At 38.9% G+C, this 27,711-nt stretch overlaps 2 protein-coding genes across 3 annotated transcripts in view; one reads left to right on the top strand and one right to left on the bottom strand.

Annotated features, from left to right (window-relative positions):
- The window catches only part of LOC114454830 (radixin), a 43,219-nt gene extending 30,897 nt beyond the window's left edge, over positions 1 to 12,322 (top strand). The window contains exons 6-15 of one of the 2 annotated variants that reach the window (XM_028435620.1): positions 89 to 240; positions 888 to 971; positions 1,059 to 1,205; positions 1,651 to 1,747; positions 1,830 to 1,993; positions 3,955 to 4,085; positions 6,496 to 6,656; positions 6,759 to 6,851; positions 8,376 to 8,585; positions 10,695 to 12,322. In XM_028435620.1, the coding sequence (XP_028291421.1) occupies positions 89 to 240; positions 888 to 971; positions 1,059 to 1,205; positions 1,651 to 1,747; positions 1,830 to 1,993; positions 3,955 to 4,085; positions 6,496 to 6,656; positions 6,759 to 6,851; positions 8,376 to 8,585; positions 10,695 to 10,859 (1,404 nt within the window). In that variant the 3' untranslated portion in view covers positions 10,860 to 12,322. The remainder of the gene's footprint in view (positions 1 to 88; positions 241 to 887; positions 972 to 1,058; positions 1,206 to 1,650; positions 1,748 to 1,829; positions 1,994 to 3,954; positions 4,086 to 6,495; positions 6,657 to 6,758; positions 6,852 to 8,375; positions 8,586 to 10,694) is intronic. The other variant, XM_028435621.1, reaches the window with a different exon arrangement.
- Positions 12,323 to 17,797: 5,475 nt separating this feature from the next.
- On the bottom strand, positions 17,798 to 23,951 carry LOC114455688 (probable ribonuclease ZC3H12C). Its single transcript, XM_028437068.1, has 7 exons — positions 23,182 to 23,951; positions 21,411 to 21,550; positions 21,089 to 21,323; positions 19,449 to 19,555; positions 18,788 to 19,245; positions 18,493 to 18,627; positions 17,798 to 18,028 (listed from the first exon to the last, which is right to left on the bottom strand). Exons 1-7 carry the CDS (start codon positions 23,949 to 23,951, stop codon positions 17,798 to 17,800), a joined length of 2,076 nt encoding a protein of 691 aa, XP_028292869.1.
- Positions 23,952 to 27,711: the final 3,760 nt, after the last annotated feature.

The following is a 27,711-nucleotide window of genomic DNA, read 5'->3' as shown; positions in this document are numbered from 1 at the left end:
TCAGGAGTTTCTGGTTGTTTGTGGTGCATTTATGGCAATTCAGTCCTTAGGGTTGATTACTTGTGTGTGTGTGTGTGTGTGTTGTCAGGTGAAGGAGGCCATTCTTAATGATGAGAACTACTGCCCTCCAGAGACTGCCGTGCTGCTGGCCTCCTACGCAGTCCAGGCCAAGTACGGCGATTACAACAAAGACCTAAACAAACCTGGATACCTGGCCTCTGACCGGCTACTGCCACAACGGTACGTTCATTTTTTAGACAACTTTATTCAAATTAATGTTGCATTAAATATGTTGGTGGAGCTTTACCTTTCTTTATCCTACAAGACTAAACACACGAATGTCTAAAGTGGGAAAACATCCAAGCTTTGAGGGTAAAAATACATACATCTATTTATTGAAAAGATTGATTTTTTTTTACCTACTACAGTGTTACATTTTAGAAACATTTTCAAAAATTATTAAAAAACTGAATTTTGAGCAGGCAGTGATGCTACTCAAGAGAAAATGTTGGATTTTCCTCTAGTTTTTGCTTTTTGTTCCAAAACTGAGAAGACATTAATTTTTTTTTAAGAAGTGTAGAAAATGAACCTCTGATCAGTAAGTTAATAGTTAAAAACCTTGTGCTTTGAAGATTTATACACCCCCCCCAAAATTTAAAGCACACAATGTTCTATTTTTTTTCAAAGGAGTGATTATGATTAACCTGATAAAGAAAGGAGTTCATAAATTGTATTTACATTTTTATCTGGACTTTTTGTCATTCATTTGAGGGGGGATTCCTCTAACCTTTTTATTTTTTCGGTGTCCAACATTAGAACTAATTCATATGGCTTCAGTAATATTAATTGCTGTTTCGCGTGTGTGTGCGTGTATGTGCGTGCTGCAGAGTTTTGGAGCAACACAAGCTGACAAAGGAGCAGTGGGAGGACAGAATACAGACTTGGCACGAGGAGCACAGGAGCATGCTCAGGTAAACCAGCATTTCAATAACAAAGACGTCAGACGTAATCTAGGACCTTCATGTTGAATTTATTGTTAATTTTTCGTGTGTGTGCAGAGAAGATGCAATGATGGAGTACCTGAAAATAGCTCAGGACTTGGAAATGTACGGCGTCAACTACTTTGAAATAAAGAACAAGAAAGGCACAGAGCTGTGGCTCGGGGTGGACGCTCTAGGACTCAACATTTACGAGCACGAGGACAAGTAACTCTCATACACGTTCTTTTAAAGTAGAAATTTTAATCTCTAATGATTTTTTTATTTTTATGTGGTTGAATATCATTTTATAATAGACATAAGTGTGAGTGTAGGAGGCAGTTTCTTCTGATGGTAACATCAATATAGAATTCCATAAAAGCTGATCTAATGCTCGAGATTAAAAAAAGAAGATAATTTAGTTTATTGAAAATTGCATCTTCCCTGGTCACTGAATGTTGTTCAGGAGTTAAATAAACAAAGTGTGTGCACACCTGAAGAAAAAAAGGTTTGAAACTACTGATATACAATAGATGACAGAATTACTGAACTGCTTTGTTGGCTCCAGATTTGTTTTATGATGGCGCCCTCTGTCGGTGAAAATGTGTACAGCAGTGGGACAAATTTCAATAGATAAGAGGTGAAATTGTAAAAATTGTGGCCCTTCCCTCAGGTTGTCACCAAAGATCGGTTTTCCATGGAGCGAGATTAGGAATATTTCTTTTAATGACAAGAAGTTTGTCATCAAGCCCATCGACAAAAAAGCTCCAGTAAGTCCTTTGCATTCAAACATTTCTATTTCCACACTTATGGGAAGAGGAAAACATGCTGTGACTTTCACACTTGTTGCAGGACTTTATCTTTTATGCGCCCCGGTTGCGGATTAACAAGCGTATCCTGGCGTTGTGCATGGGAAACCATGAGCTGTACATGAGGAGGAGGAAACCCGACACCATTGAGGTGCAGCAAATGAAAGCTCAGGCTCGAGAGGAGAAGCATCACAAACAGATGGAGAGGTACTGATCAGATGCTTTTATCTTTACCTACATGAGACGTTGGTGCACATCAATTCTTCTGATGGTTATAATTGATATTTCACTAGCACAATAACAAAAGCTTTTCACTATTGTTTTCAGATTTTAGCAGTGTTTTGTTCTCATCACGGTGACTGTCCCATTAATACAAGTTGTTTGTTTTCTTCTTATACTTTAATCTCATACCCTTGTGATGATCCAGCTAGGGCTGAACAATTTTTGAAAATACACTCATTTCGATCTTTTTCCTCAATATTGCGATTGCAATTTAATATGGAATTATTTTTTCAAAGGCCTCTTGTCATGTATTTTTCAATGAACACAAGCAATAAATAAATCTGTATCATAATAAACAATTTCAGATTTATTTAAACTTCAAATAAATATAAAATATACATTTTAAAGCACAGATTACAACAATAAAGCAAACAATTCTGTGGCTTTACCTCTTCAACATATTCAACTAACTTCACGTTTCATGAAATATGTAAACATGAGGACTGCACTTCTTAAACACTCTCTGAACTTAACAGGACAGTCTAAATAAATGAAATAAACAGATTTCTAATATCCAGTCAGTAACACCACACATAATAAGTGCAGGTAAAGTAAGGAGAACTGATATCTGCTTTAACCAATTGGTCGTTTTTTAGGTAAATCAAACTCTCAACGAACTTCAAATAAATTATTACAAAAAAAAAAAAAATGCAGCCTTTGCGATTAGAAAATTGTGTTTTATGATATTGCAATAATGTCGCAAATTCAATTAATCGTTCAGCCTTAGATCCAGCTCAGGGAGGTGAGTTAGAGCTGAGAAACAGTTTCCAATTATGATGTAATTATAATATGAATCATAATGGGAAAAAAACCTGTTGCCCCTGGCATGAACACTCTATAAGAACTGTCGTTTACAATGTATTTTTTTTTCTTTTTCTTCATTTGAAAGGGACAGTGCACATTGATGAACAAATGTAAAAAAAAAAAACAATTACATATTGTAAATGCCCAAGAGTTAGTAATGCTAATTTACATCTGTTGTCACTTAAACGCAAAACTGGGGAACCGTGTATTAGTTCTATGGCTTGCACATACAGTACGTAGTTAACAATTATTAAAATATGTTTCATATCAAGTTTTCCTGTTAGTTCTCTTGAGGATCATTTTACTATTTAAAAATGTACATTGAGGGGTATACAGACACAAAAAAGGCTAAGATGCTCACACCAAAAATATCATTACCAATATTTCATGTATGAGGAAGGCAAACAAGGTAACAGAGATTAAAAACAAAGTAATAGATGGATAATATTTTTTTTTTTGTATTTTACAGATGATTTATGACTTGGATCAAAACCGACCCGTTATTATAAGAGATCATAAGAAAGCGAACACTGGAGGAAGGTTTATTTTTATGGGCTTGCTTATTAATGGCTCAACAATTGTGATTCATTGTAATTGAACGTTATTAATTGAGAATGTAATTGTAATTTAATTCAGTTGGATATAATAATTGTAATTTTAATTGTAATTAGACAAAATGCCAGTCAACATAATCGTAATTGCTTTGTCATTTACCATGGATAATTGAAGAAGTAATTGTAATTTCAAAATGTAATTGACCTCAACCCTGGAGGATATGACTGGTAGCTTCAACCAGCAGGGGACTCTGTTCTGTTCCATTCTGCTGTTCTCACTGGCAGACCAGACACAACATGGACTTACTGGTTGGTCTTTGGCTTTGCAGTTCTTCATAGGCCTCCATACGTCCTGGCCTCCCATGACAGTGTCTGGTTTTCATACTTCAGCTTTGAAGCTATTAACCAACTTCCAGATTTTCTCAGTCATGTTCCCTTCTTCACGAGCACAAGTGTCATTTTTTTCTTTTCTTTTGGAAAACAAACAGTTGCGAATCCTACGATAACTTCTTTTGCAATCCTTCACAGAGCGCAGCTGGAGAATGAGAAGAAGAAGCGCGAGCACGCAGAGAAAGAGAGGGAGCGAATTGAGCGAGAAAAAGACGAGCTGATCGAGAGGCTGAGGCAGATTGAGGAGCAGACTCACAGAGCTCAGAAAGGTAGGAGTGGCCGGAGTCATGGAGGTGTGTGCGTCAACGGGAAAACAAAGACAACTGAGGTTTCATGTGTGCATGATGTATCAAGTAGAAGTGTGTATAGTATAAATACACTCTTTTGATGCATAATAATTCTAGCAAGTTTATTTTTTCTTCTTTTTTGAAAAAATATGCTACGGTTTAATTTATTCAGACAACTTTTTTCAGGAAATGTACTTTTAAATGTACTTTGATCTCCTGACATATGCTTTGATGTGTCCTTATGAGTTATTTCTGGGCCTGGCCAACTTGAGAGTTCTCTCCGGCTGCAGTGATCTGATATTGCAGATTCATGTTAACAGGAAGAAGGTTTATTACAAGGAAAAACAAACATTGGAGGAATTGGAGGAAGTGTGAAAGAGAGACAGCAGGAAGACTCACAAGGATGTGGAAAGAAAAGGCACAGCAGAACAGAAAATCACATCATGGATTGGGACAACGCAACAATACCGGTAGTTTGCACAGAAGGAAACAAACACAAACGATGGATCAAAGAAGCCATCAAGAGCAGGAGGCGGAGCTTTCACATCAACAGGGATCAGGGAACATTCTTACTCTCTCACATTTGGTACTCTCTTCATCGGGCGACAGGGAGCGTCGCCAGCCTGAGTTGACCACACCCAGAAAGAACTCACGAGGATACATCAAGGCAATCAGTAGATACCTCTGAGGAAGACTGACAGTTGGCAGTCGAAACATGTCAGGAGAAAAAGTTGTCTGTTTAAATGAAACCTTAACATATCCTTTGATGCATTATGACGTGTGAATGAATATAAATAATAGTTCTGTGTCAAATAAAGCTGCGGTATGTAGAATCTCTCTCCGCTCCGTTTTGAAACCGAAATTGAAACTCAACCTCCCTTACTGGTGTCTTTTGTGATGCTCAATATAGACATAGTGACAAGTGTGTGGACTTTATTTTGTGTTATTGGATAATTTCCTGGTGTTTTAGAGACTCTAATATGAATACACGTATCACCCTGTAGTTACTGTCCTGAGCAGCAGCTGCTCGTCCCTGCTAGAGCTCACACAGGCGGCTGTGAGCCCAGCTGCTTGACGCTCTGAGCAGACTGTTAACCATCACTCCGCATCCAGACTATAAAATTATTTCACCTTCACAATAAGCTTAACCAGAAGAAAGAGGTCAGATTAGTCCAGTTTTAAAGTCTTTACACTGGCTCCCAGTCAGCCTCAGAATAGACTTTAAAGTTCTGCTGCTAGTGTATAAATCTGTGAATGGGTTTGGTCCAGAATCCATCAATGAGATGTTAGTCAGGTATGAACCCAGCAGGTCTCTCAGATCTATGGACACAGGTTAGATAGTGGAGCCCAGAGTTCACAGTAAACATGGTGATGCTGCGTTTAGTTGTTATGTTGAAAAGAAGTGGAACAAACTGCCAGCAGAGCTGAAATCAGCATCTAATGTGAACATTTTCAAATCAAAGTTAAAGGCACTTTTTTTCCTCTACTGCATATGATTGAGAGAGAGATTTTGTCATGTGTTTGTTGATGATTTTAAATGTTCTTATTGATTTTAAACTATTGAATGTTTTATCATGTAAAGCACATTGAGTTGCCTTGAGTATGAAATGCGCTATACAAATAAATTTGCCTTGCCTTTTTTGGTTTACACGCAATTCATCCCAACTATTCTCACTCTCACCCTGACACCAGTGTGTGTGTGTGTGTGTGTGCAGTCACGGAGGTCCGCAAGGACGCACAACGAAAGAGATCCGTTCCTCCTCAGTGTTTGTGGCTTTAAACTGTTGCTTATCCACCTTAGTCTGCCTTTTTCCCTTTGATTTGTTGTATAACTTTTGTGTCTAACGTTGTTATGGAGACTTCTGCTTGGACACTTTTACTACCGAGGGTGCCTGAATTCGTCTGACTTCAGATGAGCAGCCAATAGTAACACTCAAAACAGCTCATGGAGCACACGTGTTTGTAGAAGATCTCTGATTGGCTTACATCCAGATACTTGAAGTGTCATGTTCCTGGATTTATGTCATTTTACAGAGCCAGGAGATGGAGATGAGATTCACTGTCCACTCAGAACACTTTGATTACATTATGCTCAAAGATGATTATGGATTCTTGACCAAATTATGGCAAAAAAAGTGACATATTGCAGCTTTAAGGAGATAGAAATGTAACTTCTGACCCGTTACTTGTCTTGTACATTCTGTTGCAATTAAACAGACAAACATTAATTATTAAACTTCTGACCCAATGTGAACAAGTTGACATAGATTTGTCTTGTCAGAAGTATCTTATATATTCATATTGATGTGCTGATGCCACTGGTCATTTAGATTAGCTTCTGAATTTTATAATCATACAAGTTAAATTGTGTGTTGTGATCATGTGACTGCAGAGCTGGAGGAGCAGACCAGGAAGGCGCTGGAATTGGAGCAGGAAAGGAAGCGAGCGAAGGAGGAAGCAGAGCGGCTGGAGAGAGAGAGGCAGGCAGCGGAGGAGGCCAAAGCAGCGCTTGCTCAACAGGCCGCAGACCAGATGAAGAACCAAGAGCAGCTGGTAACAGTCTCACATTAAGTTCTGTCAAGCACACCCAATTCTTTCTGATTGGTTCAGAAACACGTTGAGCTTAATTTGGCAACATCTTCTGTCTCTGACCAGGCTGCTGAGTTAGCAGAGTTTACCGCCAAAATCGCTCTGCTCGAGGATGCAAAGAGGAAGAAAGAAGAGGAGGCAACAGAATGGCAACTCAAGGTCACACACACACACGCACACGCACATGCATCTTCCACCTTCCACTACACAATTCTGTTCTGGTTTTTTATTGGTCTCTACTGGAATATTTTGTTATAGGTAAAATATAACCCCAGAAGGCCAGTAGGGATCCATCCTTTCCATCTTTGAATGACTAAGAGTGTAAATAATGTACTTGATTTAAATTTGCCTTTTGAAATAAAAAGAGAATTTCAATGAAGAAATGTAAAAGCAGCTCTCACATTAACTACCCATGGGGTTTAGCATTATACAAATAACTTTGTTTTAAAGGAGTTCAATGGCCATGGTTACATGTTTTTTCATTTGGAATTAGTTATTCCAAATTCAATTATTTGGAACTAAAGTGTTCTGCTTTGTGTTGATATGAAAATAATAATTCTGAATTGAGGTTTACATGGAAAACCGCTTTAATTTGACTTTATTCGATTCCGTTTAGTTCTGGGGGTTACAAATGGGGTTTAGATTCTCATTTTCCCGCTCACTTTCTGGGCTCAGGCTTCATTTTTAAAAAAATTCTTAATCTCTATTACATATATATATATTATTACATAATATTTTTTAATAAACACAAAAACACTTCTATATTGTTGTGGTATCATTTCTGCTAGTAGTGGGACGGGATATTGGCGGCGTTGTGTTGCGTTTAGTTGTTCAGCGTTCACATTCACTGAATATTATTTGCTGATTTTGCTCATTCCTCACTTGCTGCTGGAGCGCAGGGAACAAATATGACTACGTGCTTCAGTCAGTTCTGCGCTCCACGCACGGGCCCCCCGGTCTGGTCTGCATACTGTAACGGACTGGGTTCTATGTTCTGGTTTTGTTCCACTTGTGTGTATTCAGTGGTTAACTGATGCTGAGATTTCCCATGGCCGAGAAGGCATCATGGTTACGTGCGTCTTTGTTTACATGTGTTCTGAGTGTTGATTGGCTGGGAGACTGGGTATGAATGGAGATATGTTGCAAAATGTGAGAGCTTATAGAATGTGATGTGAGCTTGTGTATGAAAAACCCACACACGTGAAATAAATTTAACGTCACAAATGATGGGAAAAAATTTAGAGACTGATATTTACACATAAAGTTACAGCTGTAAACTTGTAATCCAACATTTATTCATGTTTTTTTAATTGTGTAAATGATCGTTTACAACCACAACTCTCTGGTTACAACTTCTCCAATCTGCCGCTACAGATGCACAAACTACTTTTCTCATGTGAATCTGAGCTGCTTGAGTTTTGCAACACATTTTGAGAGACGTCTGTAGCAAAACTGTGTCGTGCTCATAGAAATGTACACTACATTACAGCTTTATTGTCCCGACTGCCATAAAGGAGTATTTACTGTTTACAAATGTCAATGCATTAACAGTCATCCACTGCAACATATGTGCAACCATGAGAGAAAATTAAATCGTAACAAATTCAGTTGCAGAAACAAAGAGAAAATGTGAGTTTAGATTCGCCACTGTTAAAATTTGTTTGCCATTAATGCTGTTTTTAGGCTCTTTCTGCACAAGATGACCTGGAGAAAACCAGGGAGGAGCTCAAGACTGCCGTAACTACACCCCCAGCACCAGAGCAAGACGAGAGCGATGAAACCAACGCGGAGGCCAGCGCTGAGCTGCTTAACGACGGCGTAACTGGTCACCGTAACGAGGAGGAGCGCATCACTGAGGCACAGAAGAACGAACGCGTGAAGAAACAGCTGCAGGTGTGTTCAACTTGAGCCTAGGTTCTCAAAGTGGGGTACGGGAATAGAATAGAATATAAAAAGAGCAACAAGTTACACATTGGCCTATATAAGCAGGAGTGGAAAGAGTACAGAAAAAATCTACTTAAGTAAAATTCCATCAAAGTAACAGTACTTCTACTTAAGTAGAAGTACTGTTACTGGTGTAAAAATCTACTGGAATAAAAGTAAAAAGTAGATCAGAGTAAAAGCTACTTAGTTACTTTTTACTTAGTTACTCCAATGCAATAAAAAAGTACAAAAACGTGTATATAGATCAAACTAGGTTTTTATTATTATTATTAAAGTACACAATTTCAAAATAATGTGCATGAGAACAAGACATGGTGTGGCAAACCTGGATGAATAAAATAAATGTCAAGGATGTCAATTCGATGAGGTAAGTGCCTGTGTCAATACATCCAATGTGTCAGAGCATCCAATAAAACATTTCCAGTAAGAGAACAATTCCTGCCTTTAGGAATCTCTGAAAGCAGGAAATGCATTCAGTATGTTATATAAAGTCTATAACACATTCTAGGTGGAATGTCAAAAACTTTGTTTAAAATGCATAGATGCATACAAACCGTCTAATGAACACATTACATTGATTATACGTAAATTGTGCATAAACATCTAAGCACTACCAGGGCCTCATTTATAAACAACGTTTGGGACTTAAAAAAAAAAAAAATCCTGGCGAGATAATTTGCGCACTTCTCACGAAATCATGAGAAACAGGAAATTCCACCCCCAACAGGAGAAGGATGAAATTAATGACAGCTCTGTGAAATAGATACATTTGTGTGAAATAATGGAACGTTGCACATTTCACAATACAGATCATATATGAAGGATATATTTGCCAAAAACAGAGGATGAAAAAATGATACTGACACCCCAGAGTGATGTGCGTGCGCATTTTATATTAATAATAATAATAATAATAATAATTGTAATTAAAATCAAGTGATCATTGCGCAAAACTGCTGATCAATTGGCTGCAACACCTGTAGCTGTTATAAAAAGGAACGCGCACACAATGCGTAAAGACACGGTGGCTTATCTGGCACTGCTGGAGGACGTGGCACACGGAAGACTCTGGAGGGAGAGGATCCACAGAAACCAGCGAGACCTTTTGGCAGGATCGCCCCGTGAGGACGAGGTGCTGCGGGGCCCCTGGCCTGCACTCACCAGTAAACACCCGGGGACTGATGAAAAATATGGTTTTACTTGAAACCAAATATTGTAATTTATGTAACAGAAACAGGTGTGTGACGAGCGTGCAGGATTTATTTTACTCTGCAACAGAATCTATTTCCGTAAAAGTAAAATTACAGATTTTTGAAAGTTCTCAAAAGTAGAAATACACAAAAACGACTCAATTACAGTAACGAGGGTAAATGTAATTCATTACTTTCCACCCCTGTATATAAGACTGCCCTCTCGCGGTGAAAGAAAAACAATCTCGATTTCGAAAAGCGAAATATGGCAAGGGCTACATTTCTTTGTGCTTGCCAAACATGTTCGATGCCCTTTGTCACCACATACTGGTGTGAAAAGAGATTTTCAGCTTTGAAAAGCATGAAAACCAAATATAGAACAAGACTTTCTGTGAAGAACAATTAAAGACTCTCAAATTCAGCCAAACATTGCAGCGTTATGTGCATCCTCAACGTCACCCTTCTCATTAAAGTTGTATTTCACAGTTCCAGGGTTATGAATATGTGTATGCAAGTATTACTGGTATAGGTTCAATCAACAAATGTTTGGTAGATTTAATTTTCCAAAATAAAAGCGATTGTTTCTTAATGAAAATGCCAGTAGGCTAATTAGTTAAATAAATCAAGTGATTATTCTGAATAAGATCATTTACTGTGTGCTTACAGATTATTATTTTTTTTATTATATATTATTCCCCAACAGGATAAGTAAAATTCACACAAATTTCACTGTAGGGCTACATTGTATATGTTAAGTGTGCAGGAGTTGGGGGTACGGGACTGTGAAAAGTTTGAGGACCAGTGAACGAGAGCATAGAATAAACTGGGTTTTACTCTCATAGCTGCTTTGTTTTCTTTCATCTATCAGGCTCTGAGTTCAGAGTTGGCAGAAGCACGGGACGACACCAAGAAAACCCAAAACGACATGCTCCATGCTGAAAACGTCAGGGCTGGCAGAGACAAATACAAAACTCTTCGTCAGATCCGCCAGGGCAACACCAAGCAGCGGGTGGATGAGTTTGAGTCCATGTGAGCCAGAGGGAACGCATGGGAAGACTAAGCTGGAAAGGGACGGCTGGTCTCGATGCCATGGCAACGCCTCCGTTTTTATGTGAAGCCGAAACCCTGCTGTCACTCCTGGATTTATCCGTGCAGGAGAAAGTCCAGCTAACGGCTAACAGGCTTTGTAGCTTCAGCATCGCCAAAGCTCTGCCTAGCAGCGTAGTCCTGCTGCACTGCTGTCTGCTCTTTCTTTTTTAACCCATTGTCCAGCAAAGCACACCTGTTCTCAATGAGGCTGGAGAATAGCAAGCAACGTGTCTGCCTTCCTTGCACATGAATGACAATTTTGATGCTTGCATGTAAAATTCATGAAAACGAGAGCTTCAAAACTAGACAGAATCTGTTCATGATGTTTATATTGTGCTTTTTACACAATGGAATAAAACGGCCAATTGTAGCTGTGGCTTGTTGGCAGAACGCTTTAATTTATGTACCTGATTTTTACATGGTTTGTCATTCGCTGAGCAGTTAGAATGATTTGTTAGGTTTTTTTTAACGCCTTATTTGTTTCATGTTTTGCTCTCATTTAGTTTTGTCACGTCATGATTAATTTCATTTAATTTATCTTCTTTAACAGCTGTCAGTTCACATACACTGAGCTGTGTGGAAACAAACTAGATTGGCTTATTTTCCATTCTTACTGTGATGGCGCTCTCTGTCAGCAGAGACTTTTGTTCAAATATATATTTTGCCCCACAATAAAGAATGAATTTATATTTCCAAATGTGTAGCCGCGGTATCATCTTGGTGTTGTGAATGAGAAAAGAAGATTCTTGACTTTGATCATTTGATCTCTAGAAAATGTTGCTGCCTGAACATGGCTATGGCTAATACTGCACAGAGTCCAAGTTAGCATGTTGTTATTTTGCTGGTTAGCCTGTTACGTCAGGTTGGCTTTGTACAACTAAACAGCTGGAAATATTGACAGGCAGGCAGTTGTGCTGCTTTCATTTATTATGTATTTCTGTTTTTTGCACATTTCAATAATCAAGGCATCAAAATGTTCCAAAAATCCAGGACAATACACCTTAGTTTATTTTGCAATTCAGTTTTTTATGATCTTAAGGATCATCCATACCATTAAGCACACTAAATTCTACTTATTGGCATTATCCGCTCTCTAAAAATACAACTTTTTAGTAGTGATCACTAAGGGTAAATAATATTGCTATACTGTAAACAAGTATTGTGATTTAATTACAAATGGCATCCTGGCTCCCTGGCTAGAGTTGTTGAGACAAACGTCTCACCTGGTTCTACTCATGGATGATCCATAAGTTCTATTGTTCTATATTAATGGTGTTTACGTCATCATGGACCAAACAATGCATGAAAGCTTCCAAACTGCTTTTATTGGTCACTTTCTTTTCACACAGTTTCCAAAAATCAGTGTTAAGCTTGTGTTTCCCTCTTTTCAGTTTAGGCCTTATTTCTTAAAAAAAAAAAAAAGGAAATAAAAATTCAACTGTGACATGTTTCATAATGCAAAAATAAAATAATGTGGACAGGTTTTCCTGTCCCATCATTTTAAGACAATATAGTGAAAAGCAGCAACAGTGGAACACTTTAATCTAACACCACTGGGCAGTGTGAAGGAAGCACAAAGGACATTTTGGAAGTATGGTACTAAAATGGCCATTTAATGATTTTACTTTTAGATAAAAGGCAATTTAGTTGCCTCACCAACTGGAATTGAAAGAATTAAAAAATGAAAAAACAGACAAAACCAACATGTTATCAGTGATAAAGAGGTATCGACAACCATCTCCTTCTTTTCAAGCACTTTTTGAATTTAACACAGAATGTCCTGTTTTGTGTAACTTGGGTTACAGATTGATTTTTAATTGCGATTACAATGAAAAATAATTACCCATAATTAGGATGTGGTCGGATTCAGCCTTGCTTTACTTTCCAATTTGATTCTCTGAAATCATTTGTCAGTGTTTTTGTTTTTTTTAACTTCTGCAGGAACATCATTAACGCACCAAAGTCCAGCTCTGGATGTATTTGTAATTTAGATGATGGTCTGAGAAATTCTCTTTAATGCAGCTAAGCACACAACATCTTATTCCCCTGTACGTGTCCGCACTCACTCCAGCTGTTACAAAGCCCACTAACCAAATATGAAAGCTGATCAGCTGTTCCCTCTGAGCTCTTGAATGAGGATTTGTTTCCTGAGAGAATGAAGAAAAGTGTAAGAGGTAGGTTGACATAAATAACTTGTGTTTGTGAGTGAGGAGGAGCTAACGCTATGGGGTGAATTTTATTGGGACATGCATAATGTTAGTTCAGCATTCACATGGCTAATAGCTAGACATGTTGCTAGGCTAAAGAAAGATGTGGACATTATGGAAAGTCAGATCCCAATCTAGCGAATAAAACCTGGATTAATTTCTCACACTTCATTGGTTTTTGTATCAATCTTGGCTACTTCAGAATAGTTGAGCTAAAGCTTTTAGAAATAGAGAAACATATTGGCAGGAATGCCTTTTTTGCAACACATAAATCCACATTTGCTGCAACATTTTAACCTCTGACTGCTGAAATAACCTTAGTGATGGAACACGAGCCACAGAAAATTCTACAAAAAAATTAAATAAAATTAATATAGTGTATATTAGTTGATTTCACATTGAAAGCAACACATTTTGATTGAAATAATGCTATTTTAAAACCAATTAAGACCAAATACTTTGTCACTTCATGGACACTCACAGACTACCAGTGACCTGCACCTACTTTTTCCCTTTATTGTCTTGTCAAAACTTTTTCTCGTGCAAATGCTGTGTGAAACTTGAATCTAGTTAGATAACCTACACGTGTTCTTTTTGTCATTAAACAAAAGGTTTTAATCAGTCAGAAAATTACAGCTAGTGAAATATTACGACTTATGTGTCAAAGTTAAAAAAAAATTCCCAAAAATCACATTGTCTGTCCTCTTGTTGGACAATGGAGACATATGGTTAACATCCAGTGCTGAAAAACTCTGAACACAATGGAAGCACAATTTCCAAAACTAGAAAAACACCATTGATAAGCTCCGGTTCAGAGTAAAAGTGTTGTTCACGCAAAGAAGTACTTCTTTAAACACATTGTAATAGAAATATAGATTTTAGCTTTCACTTGCACATAAGATATATTCTATCCACAGGAATGTTGACACACCACCTTTAGAGATTTGTTAAACCCAGTAGAATGAAAGCACCTTAAGATGGTCAAGTAACACAAAAATGCTGCCAGAAATCACAAAGAAAGCTTTTAAAAGTCAAGAAGTGAGGCACAAGGTTTTAAAGCCAGCCTTAATAAAACAAAGTATTTTATTACCCATTTAGTTTTGGCTCCAGTGAATTTAACAACTCTCACTGTTAAAGAAAGCGATGTAAAGCTACTGCGTTTCAGATTTACAGTACGTGCTTACACCAGCTTATCTGAAGTGCTACACATTCAGTTCAATATCAATACAAACCTCACTCATTCCTACACTTTTATTTATTGGAATACAACTTATTCCCCCTTCCAAAAAGCAAAAATGTCATCACATAAATGCACACAATCTTTAGATATATATAGAAAAACCACAATCTTGTTAAATATCTTATAGGATACAATTTGTATCAACAGGGAGAGGTGTCATCAAATACAATATATTGAGTTCAAGTTTTGGTTTTACAAACACTCAGGCTGAAAAGAAACCTCACTGGTGGCATCTGTATTTCAAAGCACTGCATCATAAGAGACATATTAAACAGTTCTATGTACAGTATGTTTTCTACACATCATCTGGTTCAGGGTTGTACGTCCTTCGTGCAGCCCATCCTAACTGACTAAAGGGAAAAGACACCCTATACTTTACCAGTCCATCACAAAACCACTTCAGCTGCCTTTGCTATTCCTAAAGGAATTAGTCATAGCCGACACATTTAGCTCACTTTTCTTTCATTTGAGACAGAGATTCATGTAAAACAGCATGTTAAGATTTAACATTGAAGATTTACATTTAACACTTGGATTTCATTTTCACATTTAGATTTATTTTTAATCTTTACACATTTTTACAATTAAATAGAACATGCGGATTTAAGTTAATTTGTCTGAAGGGAAAAAAAAATTAGTCAAATGTGAGGAAAGTGAGTTAATGTTCAGAGTATGTCAGCTATGAAACAGTGACCGAGTTTTTACATTCGCTACCCCATATGCTACACCCATAAAGCTCTGCTCATCATGATTCACCACAAAATTACCCACGACGGAAACAATAATCCCTCTTTTGAAGTAAAATGTTGTCATATTACTTTACACAGTCTTTAGTCTCAATATTCATCAGTAAATACTCGAGTAAGGACGTGAACGCCATGATGCACATGATGACATTCAAATAAAGTTGTAGTTGTATTTGTTTCCGCAGTGCAAAACTAAATTCATTTGGAGCTTCTACAACCACCAGGCTGCTAAACAGCACCCAGTAATGCTGAGTATTACTTTTGGTACATTTTAATGGATTATGCATTATGGATAATTCTGATATGAGTCGAGCATCACGTTTAGATTCCACCAGTGAAGTTTTATTGCCCATGAGAACAGTTTGTGGATCCAAAACAAAAGTAGCCTGTGCACATGGGTGCACTGTTTGTGTATTTAACAGAAGTCCAGGTTGACCTTGTCAGATCAAAATGGAAAAACGTTCTAGTGGTGATGTCACCGACCAAGGAGACCCTGTGTCTCATCGTTATACATATTCACACATAAGAAAAGTAGAAATTTAAGACATAAATTAAAGTAACACCACATTATCTCTACCAGTTTTTCCTGGACAGGGTTACAGAGGATGCTGGACTCTATCCCAGCCTCCTCGTAGGGCAGATAAAACTGACTGCAGTTTGGGGGCCACCAGCAGGACTTGAACCTACAGTCTCTGCACTGAGAGGCAGAAACACTCACCAATGGACATATATCATTGTAATAGCAACATTTTTGTTTTACCAAAATGTATCTGTTGTTAATTAATCCTGGTCTAATCTGGAGGGGATTGTTGGATGATTATGGGCCAGTTGGAGGAAACAAGTGTAAATCAAAAGTCAACACCTAGTTGTTAATAGGCAGTGTCTATCCGTAAGGTTGTATCAATATACTGGCATTCTATCTGTACTCAGCGTCCCTCATTCGTCAGATTAGGTCACGTGATAGGTCAGCCATTGGCAGTGACCTGCAGTCAGAGTAGGCAAGGTAGGCAGTGCCTACCCATGGGTGAATTGATATTTTGATTATTTATTTTAATTATAATATAATTATAAATTATTTATTTTTCCATTTCCTATAATACCTATAAGTTTGAAAGTGTCAGCATTTTGTGTTTTTCATAGCCCAAATGACTAAACATCACTATTTCCTGGTAAGGCAGAGACGCTGCACAGTCTCAGGCCACACCCCCTCCCACAAGCACATTGCTGCTCTGCCTCTGTTTCCATAGTATGTTTTTATGTGTTTTACGTCCAAAGGCAGCTGTCTACGCTGCCTTTGGACGTAACCATGCTATGCTAAATGCTATACGTAAGTTCACAGTGCATTAGTAAATTGATACAGCGTGGCCGCTGCTGCTATGTTCTCTAGCTAGAAGCGGGATAACACTACAGAAAGGATGACAGTGCTAGAGACAATAGAGAAACTTTCTTTTGAGGAAAAATGACAGCTTTTTAAAGATGGAAGACCAACACCTGAGTTACCAGACCTTCAGCAAAGGTAAGGTCAGAAAATTGTTTGTATTTTTCACAGTGAATGGAAAGATTGACTTTGTAGATGCGCCTCACTGAGGCTGTTTGAACACAAACAATGGATGCGCTGTCGTGTCATGAGATATATCTTGTTGGGAGAGTATGGAGGCTATATTAAATAATTGTTTATGTTTCTTTAATGGTGTTTTATGATGTTGATTTTGTTAGATGGCTACATGCTTGTTCATGATTTTGTTGTAAATTGCGTTACACAAATAAAGTTGAATTGAATTGAATTGAATTAACACTTGCCAAAACACATGGAATTGTCATTGGTGTTAACATTGGTGGTCTCGAATTGCAACGCCCTGCCTACCCACCCCTAGTCCTCATGGCACGTCACTGGTCATTGGTCTGTTTAGGTCACGTGACTAAGACTAAACCTAACCATAAACCAATACCCTAACCCTAAAAAGTGTTGCGATATAAGGTTATACCCTAACCCTAATCCTAAACCAAACTCTAACCCTAACCCTAAGACTATGTGTACTTCAGTAAACGTACCAATAGCACTGGGGGTTGTCCATACGGCAACCGTACGAATGACACTGTCTTGTTAATAGGGCGATTTTTTGAATTTTCATTGGTGCTCTCTGCAATTATTCTCTCCTATCTTCTACTACTGAAGAAAAAACTTCATCCATCATAAACACCAATTTCATAATTTGAACATTTTTGTACTTGACGTCGTCATCTCAAGAGACAATAAAAATGACAGATGAACAGCAATGCTGAGAAATACTCATACCCTGATATGATTGCCAACAAAACACCAAATACAATAACAAAAAAGTGCCCAAAATAATAATTTAAAATAACTTAAAATAGAACAAATAAATAAAGCGGCTATCATAGAAACACATTTAAAGCCTCCATAGCATGATCTTATAACATAAAGCATCCTAAACATGAAAACAAAACTCTCATTAACCCTCGTTTTTTAAGTGCTTGAAAAGCAAAACAATTACAATACACCATTAAAATAATGACCTGATTTTCAAGCAGCGAAGTAAAGCCTTTCCTCAACCGTTTGAGGAATCTCAAATTAGATATTTCTATTGATACAAGTTATTATTAAGGATCGTCACTTAGATATAAAACCAAGTGAACATGAAGTTCCAACAGACAACTTGGTCTGTATTCAAGAACCAAGTCTGGATTTTTCCAGAAGAATTGCTGCCGCAAGCTCCTGAGCATCCATCAGATGAGGGTTTCTGGCCATCACAATCCTCACCATATCTGAAGGAAAGATGCTGCACAAGTTAAAAAACAGCTGCTCCCGTCGATCCTGGTATTGACCCAACCCAGGAGTCTCTGTGTGCTGAGGAACTGTGGGGAGGTAATTGTTGTGGGTGCGATTTGGTGAGAGCGACTGCAGTGGGAGAGCTGGGAGACTTGGTGCAGAATGAACATGAGGTAAGGAATGCAATTTCGAAGCCCACGAAGAGTGCCAAGACTTCCCGTGAAGCTGAGGAAGACTCTTATGAGGAAAGAGGTTGTAGCAAGGCTTCACGGCTGGCTGAAAATTGGAGTCCCAGTTAATCTGACGCTCAGATTCTTGATTAGAGTAGTTTCTTCTCGAATGAAGTGGTGATTCATTACACAGTCTGGGGTCCTGAGGCCCTCCATCCTGCCACAGTGGGCTCCTCTGGTTTTGGTGCAGCGGCGAAGTTTGAGACGTCTGCGAAGGTTGTGGAGCTCTAGATAGAAATTCATTTGAAAAGCTGCTAAACAATGGATATTGTATCTGAGGAGTGACGTAGGGTGAAGATGTCTTGAAAGAACAGGGCGAAGAGCGGGAGCTAATAGAGGATGAGGGGTCTTCAAAATAAAGACCTTGTGGTCTCTGTAGTCCTTGATGAACAGAAAAGCTGTGACGATAGTGGTGGCCAGACACTGGAGAAGCACAGCCATACTGCCCAGAGAACAGATGATTATGGTGAGGATGGTGATGGCGACACTTTGGACTCTCTGAAAGCATATCAGGGGTGAAAGTGTCTGTGCTGCCATCACTGCTACAGTCGGAGAGCCGAGATCCTGACCGAAGATCAATAGGAAAGAACCGTTCAGGACTTTGTTCTAATTTGAGACTCAAACTGGAGTAGCCTTTCACGAAAGAGCTGTAGCTAACCTCAGGAGACCTGCTTCTCAGGTAAACATCAGCCTGGTTTGAGACTGGGGCTCCAACAGCCTTGAATGCGTCCCTACTACATGTTCCAGGGGTTTCTATTGGGACTGGGTGTCCTGATGAGAAGATTCCCGGAGGTGGGTGTCTTGTAATGCTGCTGCTGCTTACTGTAAGTTCTCCTGTTTTGTGGTGATCTTGAAACCTATCCTCAAAGACTGTCAGAGCTCTTTGAGGACTCTGCTTTAGCTGTTTGGCCCCATTGTTTTGATGATTTCCAGCCATTCCTTCTAAATGATCAGAACTTTGGCTTGTCCCCATCAGAGCATGCTCTAGCAGACCAATGGAAGTCACTGATGACACTTTGGCACTGGCTCGGAGTTCATCTGCCACGGCACGCTGGGGCTGACTGCCTCTTTCTGGATGGTAGAACTTACACTTATGGCCATATGTGCATTTCTTCCCTAACAGATAAAGACAAGCAGTCAGGTAAATGTTTCAAGTTAAAAAATAATTGGTATTTGCGTGACAACAGTCCTTCACAGAGGTGCATTTATTAAAAAAGGAAACAAATCAATTATTCCATTTCAAGTTGATCGCAGTTCAGTGAATAGCAAACAGGCTAGCTCAAAGAACCAACACCCCTGAAAGAGTCGAAACATCTTACCATAAGGACAGGGCTGTTTCCTCTGCTCTGATATAACTGGCCTCTTCCTCAGGAAGTTCTCCAGACTTGGTCCATGTCGTCCCAGTGGATCATCAGGAGGCATGAATCTACACACATGGGTCAAGATTTCAGATAAGAATGGGAACCTTCATATCACAAAAAGCCCAAAGGAGCATCTATCTATAAAGTAAGGGAGCTCTGTCTGTCTGTGTGTCTGTTTGTCTGTGTGTGTTCCTCAAATATCTCTGCGAATCAGGCTCAGATTGACCTGAGACTTTCAACATGGCTGCTGCTTGGGTCAAAGGTGTGAAAAGTCGGATTTGTTTGGACTGCAATGAGACCGTTAATAAATTATTTCATAAAATTGTCCACTGGGAGCAAAGTGACAACAGTCACGTGCGCGCTGGAGCCAATCACTTGAGAGTTGGGACTGTTGACATCATCACTGTGGCAATAAAACCCGGCCTGTCCCGGCAGGCAGTGCACCAACACTTTGCTGGAGTGTGTGTGTCTGTGTATGTGTGTGCGTGTGTGTATTTATTTCAGAATTAAATTTGCATTAGGAATTAAGTGCTTACAAGCTCAGTTTAAATATGTTTGAACTTTAATTCTGAATTAAAGAGGAATTAAAGCTCCCATGTAAATGTGAGTGTCTCAAAGTGTTTCTCCAGGCATAACTTCAATTTATTCATTATTATCTGAAAACACAATAGTTATCACTCTACACATTTCACGACAAACCTAAATGTCCCTGACGTCCCACCTTGAAACGTCATTTGGCCATCCATGAAAAAGCTACTTAACCTCCCAATTTTCTATAGCAATACATACTTCCTGCGGGCACTGCACGAGTAATTTATTCAATGATTGGTGACTTTTTGAAATCACATAGTAATATAACTTTTATACTTGACAAAAAAAACTTGAGCTGCAAAAATGATGGCTTTATCTTTGCATGAAAACCTAACCTGGAAGAGCCAGATTGATGTGTAGCCCTCCCTCTAACTCAAGTTCTCTACATCAATCTGGGTATGTGTCAGGCTAATCCTTTTGGAACCAGGGAGGGACAGGAACAGAATGCCTGAAGCTGATTGGGCGAAGCACCTGTCCACCATGATTGGTTTTAGCTAATCACACGGTAATAAATTATGATGTTGTCATCGGCATGCTAATAGCGGTAGCCCACCTAGTTCCTCTCCCCGCAACTGCGCATGCGGCAGTTTTGCTTCGGCCCTTCTGCCTTTGTCACACCCGGATATCCCGCCCTAAACCACAACACTGCCTCATGATTGGTTCCAACCGTTTCAGATTCAGATTCAAAAGGCAAAGGCAGGAACAGTACAAGATGGAGAATCCAGTTTAATGAAAACCAACAGGTAATATTTGAACAGAAGATGAATTGACATAAATCAACAGTCAACAAAGGTTGAGAGTAGTACTGAGATAGATGAAAAAAGAAGAGTTTAGTTTAAAAAAAATTTTTTTTATCATTGATGTTCTCAATTTGAAATGGTGTTCCACTTTAATTTGAGGTTCTTCCTAAAAAACAAAAAACAACCTCATCCTTAATGCCAAATTCAAAATTTGTCATCATGAATTACATTTTTGCACCAGAAGATGGTTTTATAAAGTCTGCTTACTTGTCATTTACAAAGGAGTACATCAGCAGACGCTCGTCTATGAATTTCTTCCACTCTGGCTTTTCATTGGCAAGGTCCCGATAGTTGTCATTTGAGACGATTATACCATCTGATTCATAGGCCAGCTTGACGATGAAACGGTCATCATAGCACACAACACGGCGCCCCTGCACACGTCGAGAGGGAGTAAAAACCAGGATCTTCTCTTTTTCCAATCTGCGCAGGGTCTCCTGATCTGAAGAGAGAAATAATTGTGCCATTAAGGTTTTAATGGTGTTGGTTTACTTTGAAGGGTGACAAAAGTTTATGTTTCAAAAGCTACCTGTGATTAAAGCATCAGGACGAGATTGCTCCTTTCTCCAAGCTGGGACAAAAACTGTGATGTCACGATGACCTCGCTCCAGGAACCAATCGACTGCCAGCTGGATGCCTTGGCAGGAGAATACTTCCTTATTTCCATGACTGCACAAGCAAAGGAAAACATTAGTCACAATCAGAGAAGGAGATGTAACATCAAAGTTGACCTAACAAATGTGTATTTTAAAGACTTTAAGTTGACTCAAACCACTCATTGAGTATTGTTATTATTTCAACAAATGTCATTTTTATTTCAGGTTTTTGTTTATTACTTCCCCTACTTGTTTCCGTTCCTGAGGGGTCGTCTTCTGGGTTCAATCCCAGTCTATACGTCAAAGTGTCCTTGAACCCTAAGTTGCTCCCAGTGGTTGACTAGCACCTTGCATGGCAGCTCAATCCCTTTGGTGTGTGAATAAAGTGCTTTGAGACTACTTCAGTGTAGGAATAAAGCGCTACATAAATCAAGTCCATTTACCATAAATGAGTGTTTTAGAGATCATTTTTTGTCCAGGTTATTAGTCAAATAAATTGGTAATTGAAGGGAAGCATGGGATTTTTGTCCAGTTTTCATAGTAATTTGGTTTGTCAATGTCTTATATAACCCTGAAGGAAAGATGGCCCAGCATTGACCAGCAAGTGTTTTAAAAAATCAGAATGCCTCTGTAATTCCTCCTAGCATACTGTCTAAGCCCTTTGTAGTTCATTTATGGACAGTGGAGAGTGTAGTTTCATGTGCTAAGGATTGCTGTTGATGGCATAAGTTGATGAGGAAGTTCTTGATATATTTAGGGTTATGGTTTATGGCAGCTGAGCATAAGATACAGTATGGTAATATTCATAAAAGACACTATTATGCTTTTATGGTGAATGTGAGGGATAACCTGATTGATCTAAGATTGCTGCTATACATTTTCTTCTTTTTTTTTTTTTTTTTTGCAATAAAGTTGGCTTGCTAAGTGTTTGCCCAATTTGTTGTAGTGATAAAAATGTCTTTATATTGCGATTAATGTAAAATGAAATATTTTATTATTATTATTATTATTATTATTATTATTATTATTATTATTATTATTATTATTATTATTATTATATAAAATGTTTTCCAACTGTAATTTGGGATTTTGAAGTTTGTTGTCTTGAGTTGTTTTTTTCCGCTATCTGTTCCTGTTTTTTATTGTAGGGAAACTATGATGTAATTTTTCCTCTGATTACAGACTTTTACTTTCTCATAGAAAGAAAGATTTTTGTTTATTGTTTTTGTTTGTTTATTAAAGAAATACCAGAACAAACTAAAGGACGTAACATCTGTCCGTATTTGCATTAGGTGTAAAAATATAAAAAGATAAATTAGCAATTAGACCATTGCAAATCCATTTGAACATCCATGCATCCATTTTCATACCCGCTTATTCCCGTTTAATAGGGTCACGGGGGTCTGCCGGTGCCAATATCCGGCGCTCATAGGGCGCTTGGCGGGGGTACACCCTGGACAGGGCGCCAGTCCATCACAGGGCACCATTTGAACATCTAACTCTTAAAAATGGTATATTCATTAATTGGTTCATTCATTTTTTTTTTTCACTGAGTTTTAAAATCCCAAATATTACAATAATTCACAGTAAAAAGACAAACGCTGTTATAGGGACGCAGTTCAAAATGAAGCAATCCTGTGCCGACAATGACAACACTGAAAGTGTCTTTCTTTAGCTAAAATGTTGTGTGCATCAGTTTCTTACCTCATGGCTACGTTGCTTCCATCCAACACTACTGGCCGCAGGTTGTCTCTGTCTTCCACTGTCTGGGAAGGACACAGAGTCATACAGGAGTCCAGAGAAGAATTGGAGGAGGAGCAGGAGGAGACGACCAAAGCCGGCGACATTAGGGAGGACGACAGAGTGGTAGTTGGACCTGTTTGCTGTTCAATTTCTGTTTTGGTTCCCAGTTTCACCAGTTCTCCCAGTATGTCATTGATGAGTGCTTCGTGGCCAAGTTTCCTCAGGACCAGCAGCACCAGATCCTCAGAGTAGCCCAGCTTCAGGGCAAACTCCACCTTGCTGCGACACTCTGTGATGGGAATACTGGGAGTTAATGGTTCTGGAGGAGTAGGGTCTTCAGTTAATGGATTTGAAGCCTGGTCCTTTTCAATACGTGGAGACACTAAGCACTGTCTTTGGTCTAGGGCAGGCAGATCTTGAAGTAGCTGTTTACGTTTAGAGACAGTCCCTGTTTGGAGACGGTCATCTTCACTGTCAGAGAGGACACACTCCTCAGAAAAGTTACTGCTGCTGCTGCTGCAGCTTGAATGAGCACTAGAGGAAGTGCTGCTTCCACCACTGCTGCTTTTTGGGACGTCCGCTCCAGTTTGAAGGACTTGTAGATTCCTAGCAGCCGTAGAGCTACTTGAACCATCCTGTCGCTCAGCACCCTCCACATGGAGGTAGTCAAGATCCAACCCCAGACAGTGGATGTGGCCTGTCCCATCCTCTAGATGGTCCTTCAGGCCCATGAAGCCCTCTCATACATTCAGTTCAAGGCCTTCCGTGACCTCCCTGGTGTCTGACCGACCCCGCCGTTCCTGCCTATAGTGGCGTAACTGGAATGAGAAGAAGAAGCCAGTGAACATGTGCTTAGTGTGAATTGACAATTCACACTAAGAAAACTCTTCCTGTTTCTAATGTGAAGACGTAGCAGGATACAAATACCAGTGACTGGGGTTGCACGATAACTGTTCCCTCTGCCCTAAACAGGATAATACAGGATAAGCAGGTGTGTGTGCGTGTGTGTGTGTGTGTGTGTGTGTGTGTGTGTGTGTGTGTGTGTGTGTGTGTGTGTGTGTGTGTGTGTGTGTGTGTGTGTGTGTGTGTGTGTGTGTGCATGTCCTCTCTCTGACAGTGAACCAATAAATCTTCCAAAGTGCACAGATTGTTGAAACAAAGAGTGACCTGTTGTGATAGCTAAATGCAGTGACCTCTTTAAAATAACAATATGTCTTTTGACTCTCACTCTGCAGTGTATTAAGGACACACACTCCCACATGCACAAACACACACAAATTGTACTTCATGTCCTGTTGTTCACAAGTGTCAACCCCTCTGTAGTGGTCACAAAGATGCTATCAACAATCTATTCAACCTGATACTCATTGTTATGGTACCAGTACTGATTATAATGTACCATTTATTCTTAGAACTAGACTTAGTTAACAATAAAGTGTGATACAACAAGTCAATATGCATTGTTCTCAGCTCCCCCATGATGTTCTTCTAATATAAAATCCAGCCATCCAGACAAAAACTGAGCCATTTGTTTGAAAAATGAAGAAAATCCCAGTCTCACGTAAAACTATGAAATAATGACACACTGACCCACACAAACTGTCAACAAATATTGCTGGAATGCTGCTGAGTAATTACATTATCTATTCATTGACGTCACGGCCAAGATGGCTCAACATTGTAGAATAGATTAGTGATTCTCAACTGGTGGGTCGTGGACCTGCACTAGGTGGGTCGCTGACAGCTGGTCAAAAATAAATCAATACTTAATGTCTCTCATGTTGGACATTACTTTGATTTTGAAAGAAACTTTTCTTTTGACAGGCATGCTGTGAAATGCGTGTTCCATAGGAAACTATATAGATTTATGTTTTAAAAAAAAGATTATATGTGTGTTTTCAACAGCTGTTTTTGAAAAACTAAATTTGGTTGGTTGATAGATATTTTCATTTAGAATAAATCTATATGTATAACAAAGACCCCAATTGACTTTTTTTTTAACCTTGTTTGCACATGCTGTTGAAGGTTAACACTACATGTAATGCAATCTTTTCACGTCAACTATTCATGTTTTATTATAGCAATTAAATTAATGCAACTATTTTGTTGCATAATTGTGACCATCACTAGCCCTCCCTCAGGAAGGGTAGGAAAAACTTTATTAAAGGAAGAATATAAAAAGAAAGGGGAGTGTAACACCTTAGTGAGAGGGAATGGAACAGGGAAGAGAGAGTAAGGGTAGGACAATGAAAGGGGTAGGGAAGAGTCAGCTATTTTAGGTTGAGAGTGCAATGTGAAGTTACAGTTGTGTATATTGTGACTTCAATTACTAATCATGGCTAGTGTTTTGTTTTTCCTTTAATGTTAGGGTTTAGTTATGATTCAATAAATACAAATAAAAAAAAAAAAAGGTTGTTTTTTCCACTTCTCTAATGTTGTTGGGATTTTGTCTGCAGAGACGTCATCGTGGATTCAATATTTCTCATGTTTTGTCCAGCAAAATATCTTTTGCAGATCGGTTTTGCCACTCATAATACAATTGGCAAAGTGTGTGTGTGTGTGTGTGTGTGTGCGTGTGTGTGTGTGTGTGTGTGTGTGTGTGTGTGTGTGTGTGGTGTGTGTGTGTGTGTGTGTGCACGTGCACCAGGAGGGGGGGTTGAAGTGTGTCTGGCTTGCTGTCCTTCAACAATGCAGCTGCCGCCCAATCTGTCCTCTGGTGACTGGAGCATTGTTCTGCAGGACTGAGCAGTGTGCACAGACGGAGGCTGGGGCTTAAACTCATTCACCCTCTCACCACACCCCCACAACCCTCCACACACACACAGACACACACACACACACACACACACTATATCTGATATTGCAGCCTGGATCGTGGAGAGCCAGACAGCATATTTGACAAATCAGCAAGAACATCATGATGACACAGCAAGTGTAAATCACTTCCTCAGAGAAGCCTGACTGCTCATTCATTCAATACACTCCGTTTAGGTTGAGTTTTAGTAGTTTGTAAGAAGAAGATACACTAGGGAAGTGTTAACCTACTAGTGCATGAACCATGCAGACACCAAAGAACAAACCCTCTGGAGGTCTTGATACTTTTTCTGAAGTGTAGCTAATCTACGTACCACTATATGTGAATTATCTTTCCTTAGGACCTAAATATTACATTGCTGCATATATTTTCGACTACTAAATAACACAACCAGCATAGGATCATTATTTCAGCGTGAAAGTGAAATTTTCCACGTTTGAATCAAACAACATGCAGCTTAAAAAAAGAAAAGAAAAGTATCTTCATTTGTTAAAAAAAAATGTAAGGTTATCTGTCGTGGATATGTATATCACATAAAATGTATTTAACGTTTCACCAATAAACAAAATATTTGCATATTTTTTTGTAAAAAACGCACACAGGTAGCACTTTTGTACAATTTTATACCTTAAAATACTATACGGAGCAGCCATTTTTGGCAGGATGTGACGTGAAATTGTGGCTTACTATGCAGTGTTTACATAGGCATACCTGATTTCTCTGATTTTAAAAAAAATGTTATTTGCAGTTTAGTAATGCTATTTGCTACATTTTATTTTAGATAGTTTATCATTACTGCCAACAACAGAAGAAGGTGTGTTGGAGCTACTTTGGACGTGTCTGAAGTGGTTATTTGTGAGCAATTTTTGTGCATCGGAGCAGCCACAGCTGGTAGTCAGTTGCAAAAATGTGTTTGTTCTAGACGGTCAGGCTTTATATGATTAGAATTATGAGAATGTCTTTCCAGTGTCAGGCTCAATATATTACCAAACTAATCTTAACAATTCAGGCACAAAACTTTTAAAAAGAGCCGTGGTGCAGAGGTTTGCCCACGTTTTAAGAAAGTAGGTTTTGATCTTTGACATGAATCCTTATCAACTATCCACAGAGTGTTTGCTAAACATCTTTTCTTTCTAGATTATAAAACTAGTTTCTGTTTTACGTCTGTGATATTTATGTTTAATTTTGAACATGAAGTTGACTGTTTCCATGCAATGATATGGTGAAAATTGGCATTCATAGACTCTCTGTGCCTTCTTGTGTCATTATAGGAAAATAAGGTGGCAGCATTGTGTGAAGAAGTTGTCTTTTCTTGTAAAAGCTACAACCAGCTAAAGCACTAAACAGGTCTAACTAACCAATGTAATGATTTTAAGTTATCTAATCCAATATATTTTAGTGTAATCCTAAAGGAACTTCTAAAGTTTACGCACTTCCCCCTGACTTCTATAATTTAATATTGTAAGAACATTTTTCCACTTCACTTCAGTGTTGTAAGGATGCATTTCAGCCTCCATAGAGAGCAGGTGCTGCACCCCGTCCCCCAGTATCTGCTCTGTGCTCATCTCTGGATGTTGTCATGATCTGGGTTGATCTCCCCTGAGGTTGGACCCTGAACGGTCCCTCAGGGCCACGACCCAGCTGCCATTTGCTGACTGAGCCAGTCTGCCACAGCA

Source organism: Gouania willdenowi, chromosome 21, assembly GCF_900634775.1.
Source record: "Gouania willdenowi chromosome 21, fGouWil2.1, whole genome shotgun sequence".
NCBI lineage: Eukaryota > Metazoa > Chordata > Actinopteri > Blenniiformes > Gobiesocidae > Gouania > Gouania willdenowi.
This window is presented reverse-complemented; position numbering and strand designations above follow the sequence as displayed.

Coding starts and splice junctions, on each gene's coding strand:
- LOC114455688 (XM_028437068.1), bottom strand. CDS start 23,951: ATGGGCCTGAAGGACCATCTAGAGGATGGGACAGGCCACATCCACTGT. Junction 21,324..21,410: donor TCCTGATGCTTTAATCACAG/GTAGCTTTTGAA, acceptor TTCTCTCTTCAG/ATCAGGAGACCCTGCGCAGA. Junction 19,556..21,088: donor TACTCCTTTGTAAATGACAA/GTAAGCAGACTT, acceptor CCATGTGTGTAG/ATTCATGCCTCCTGATGATC.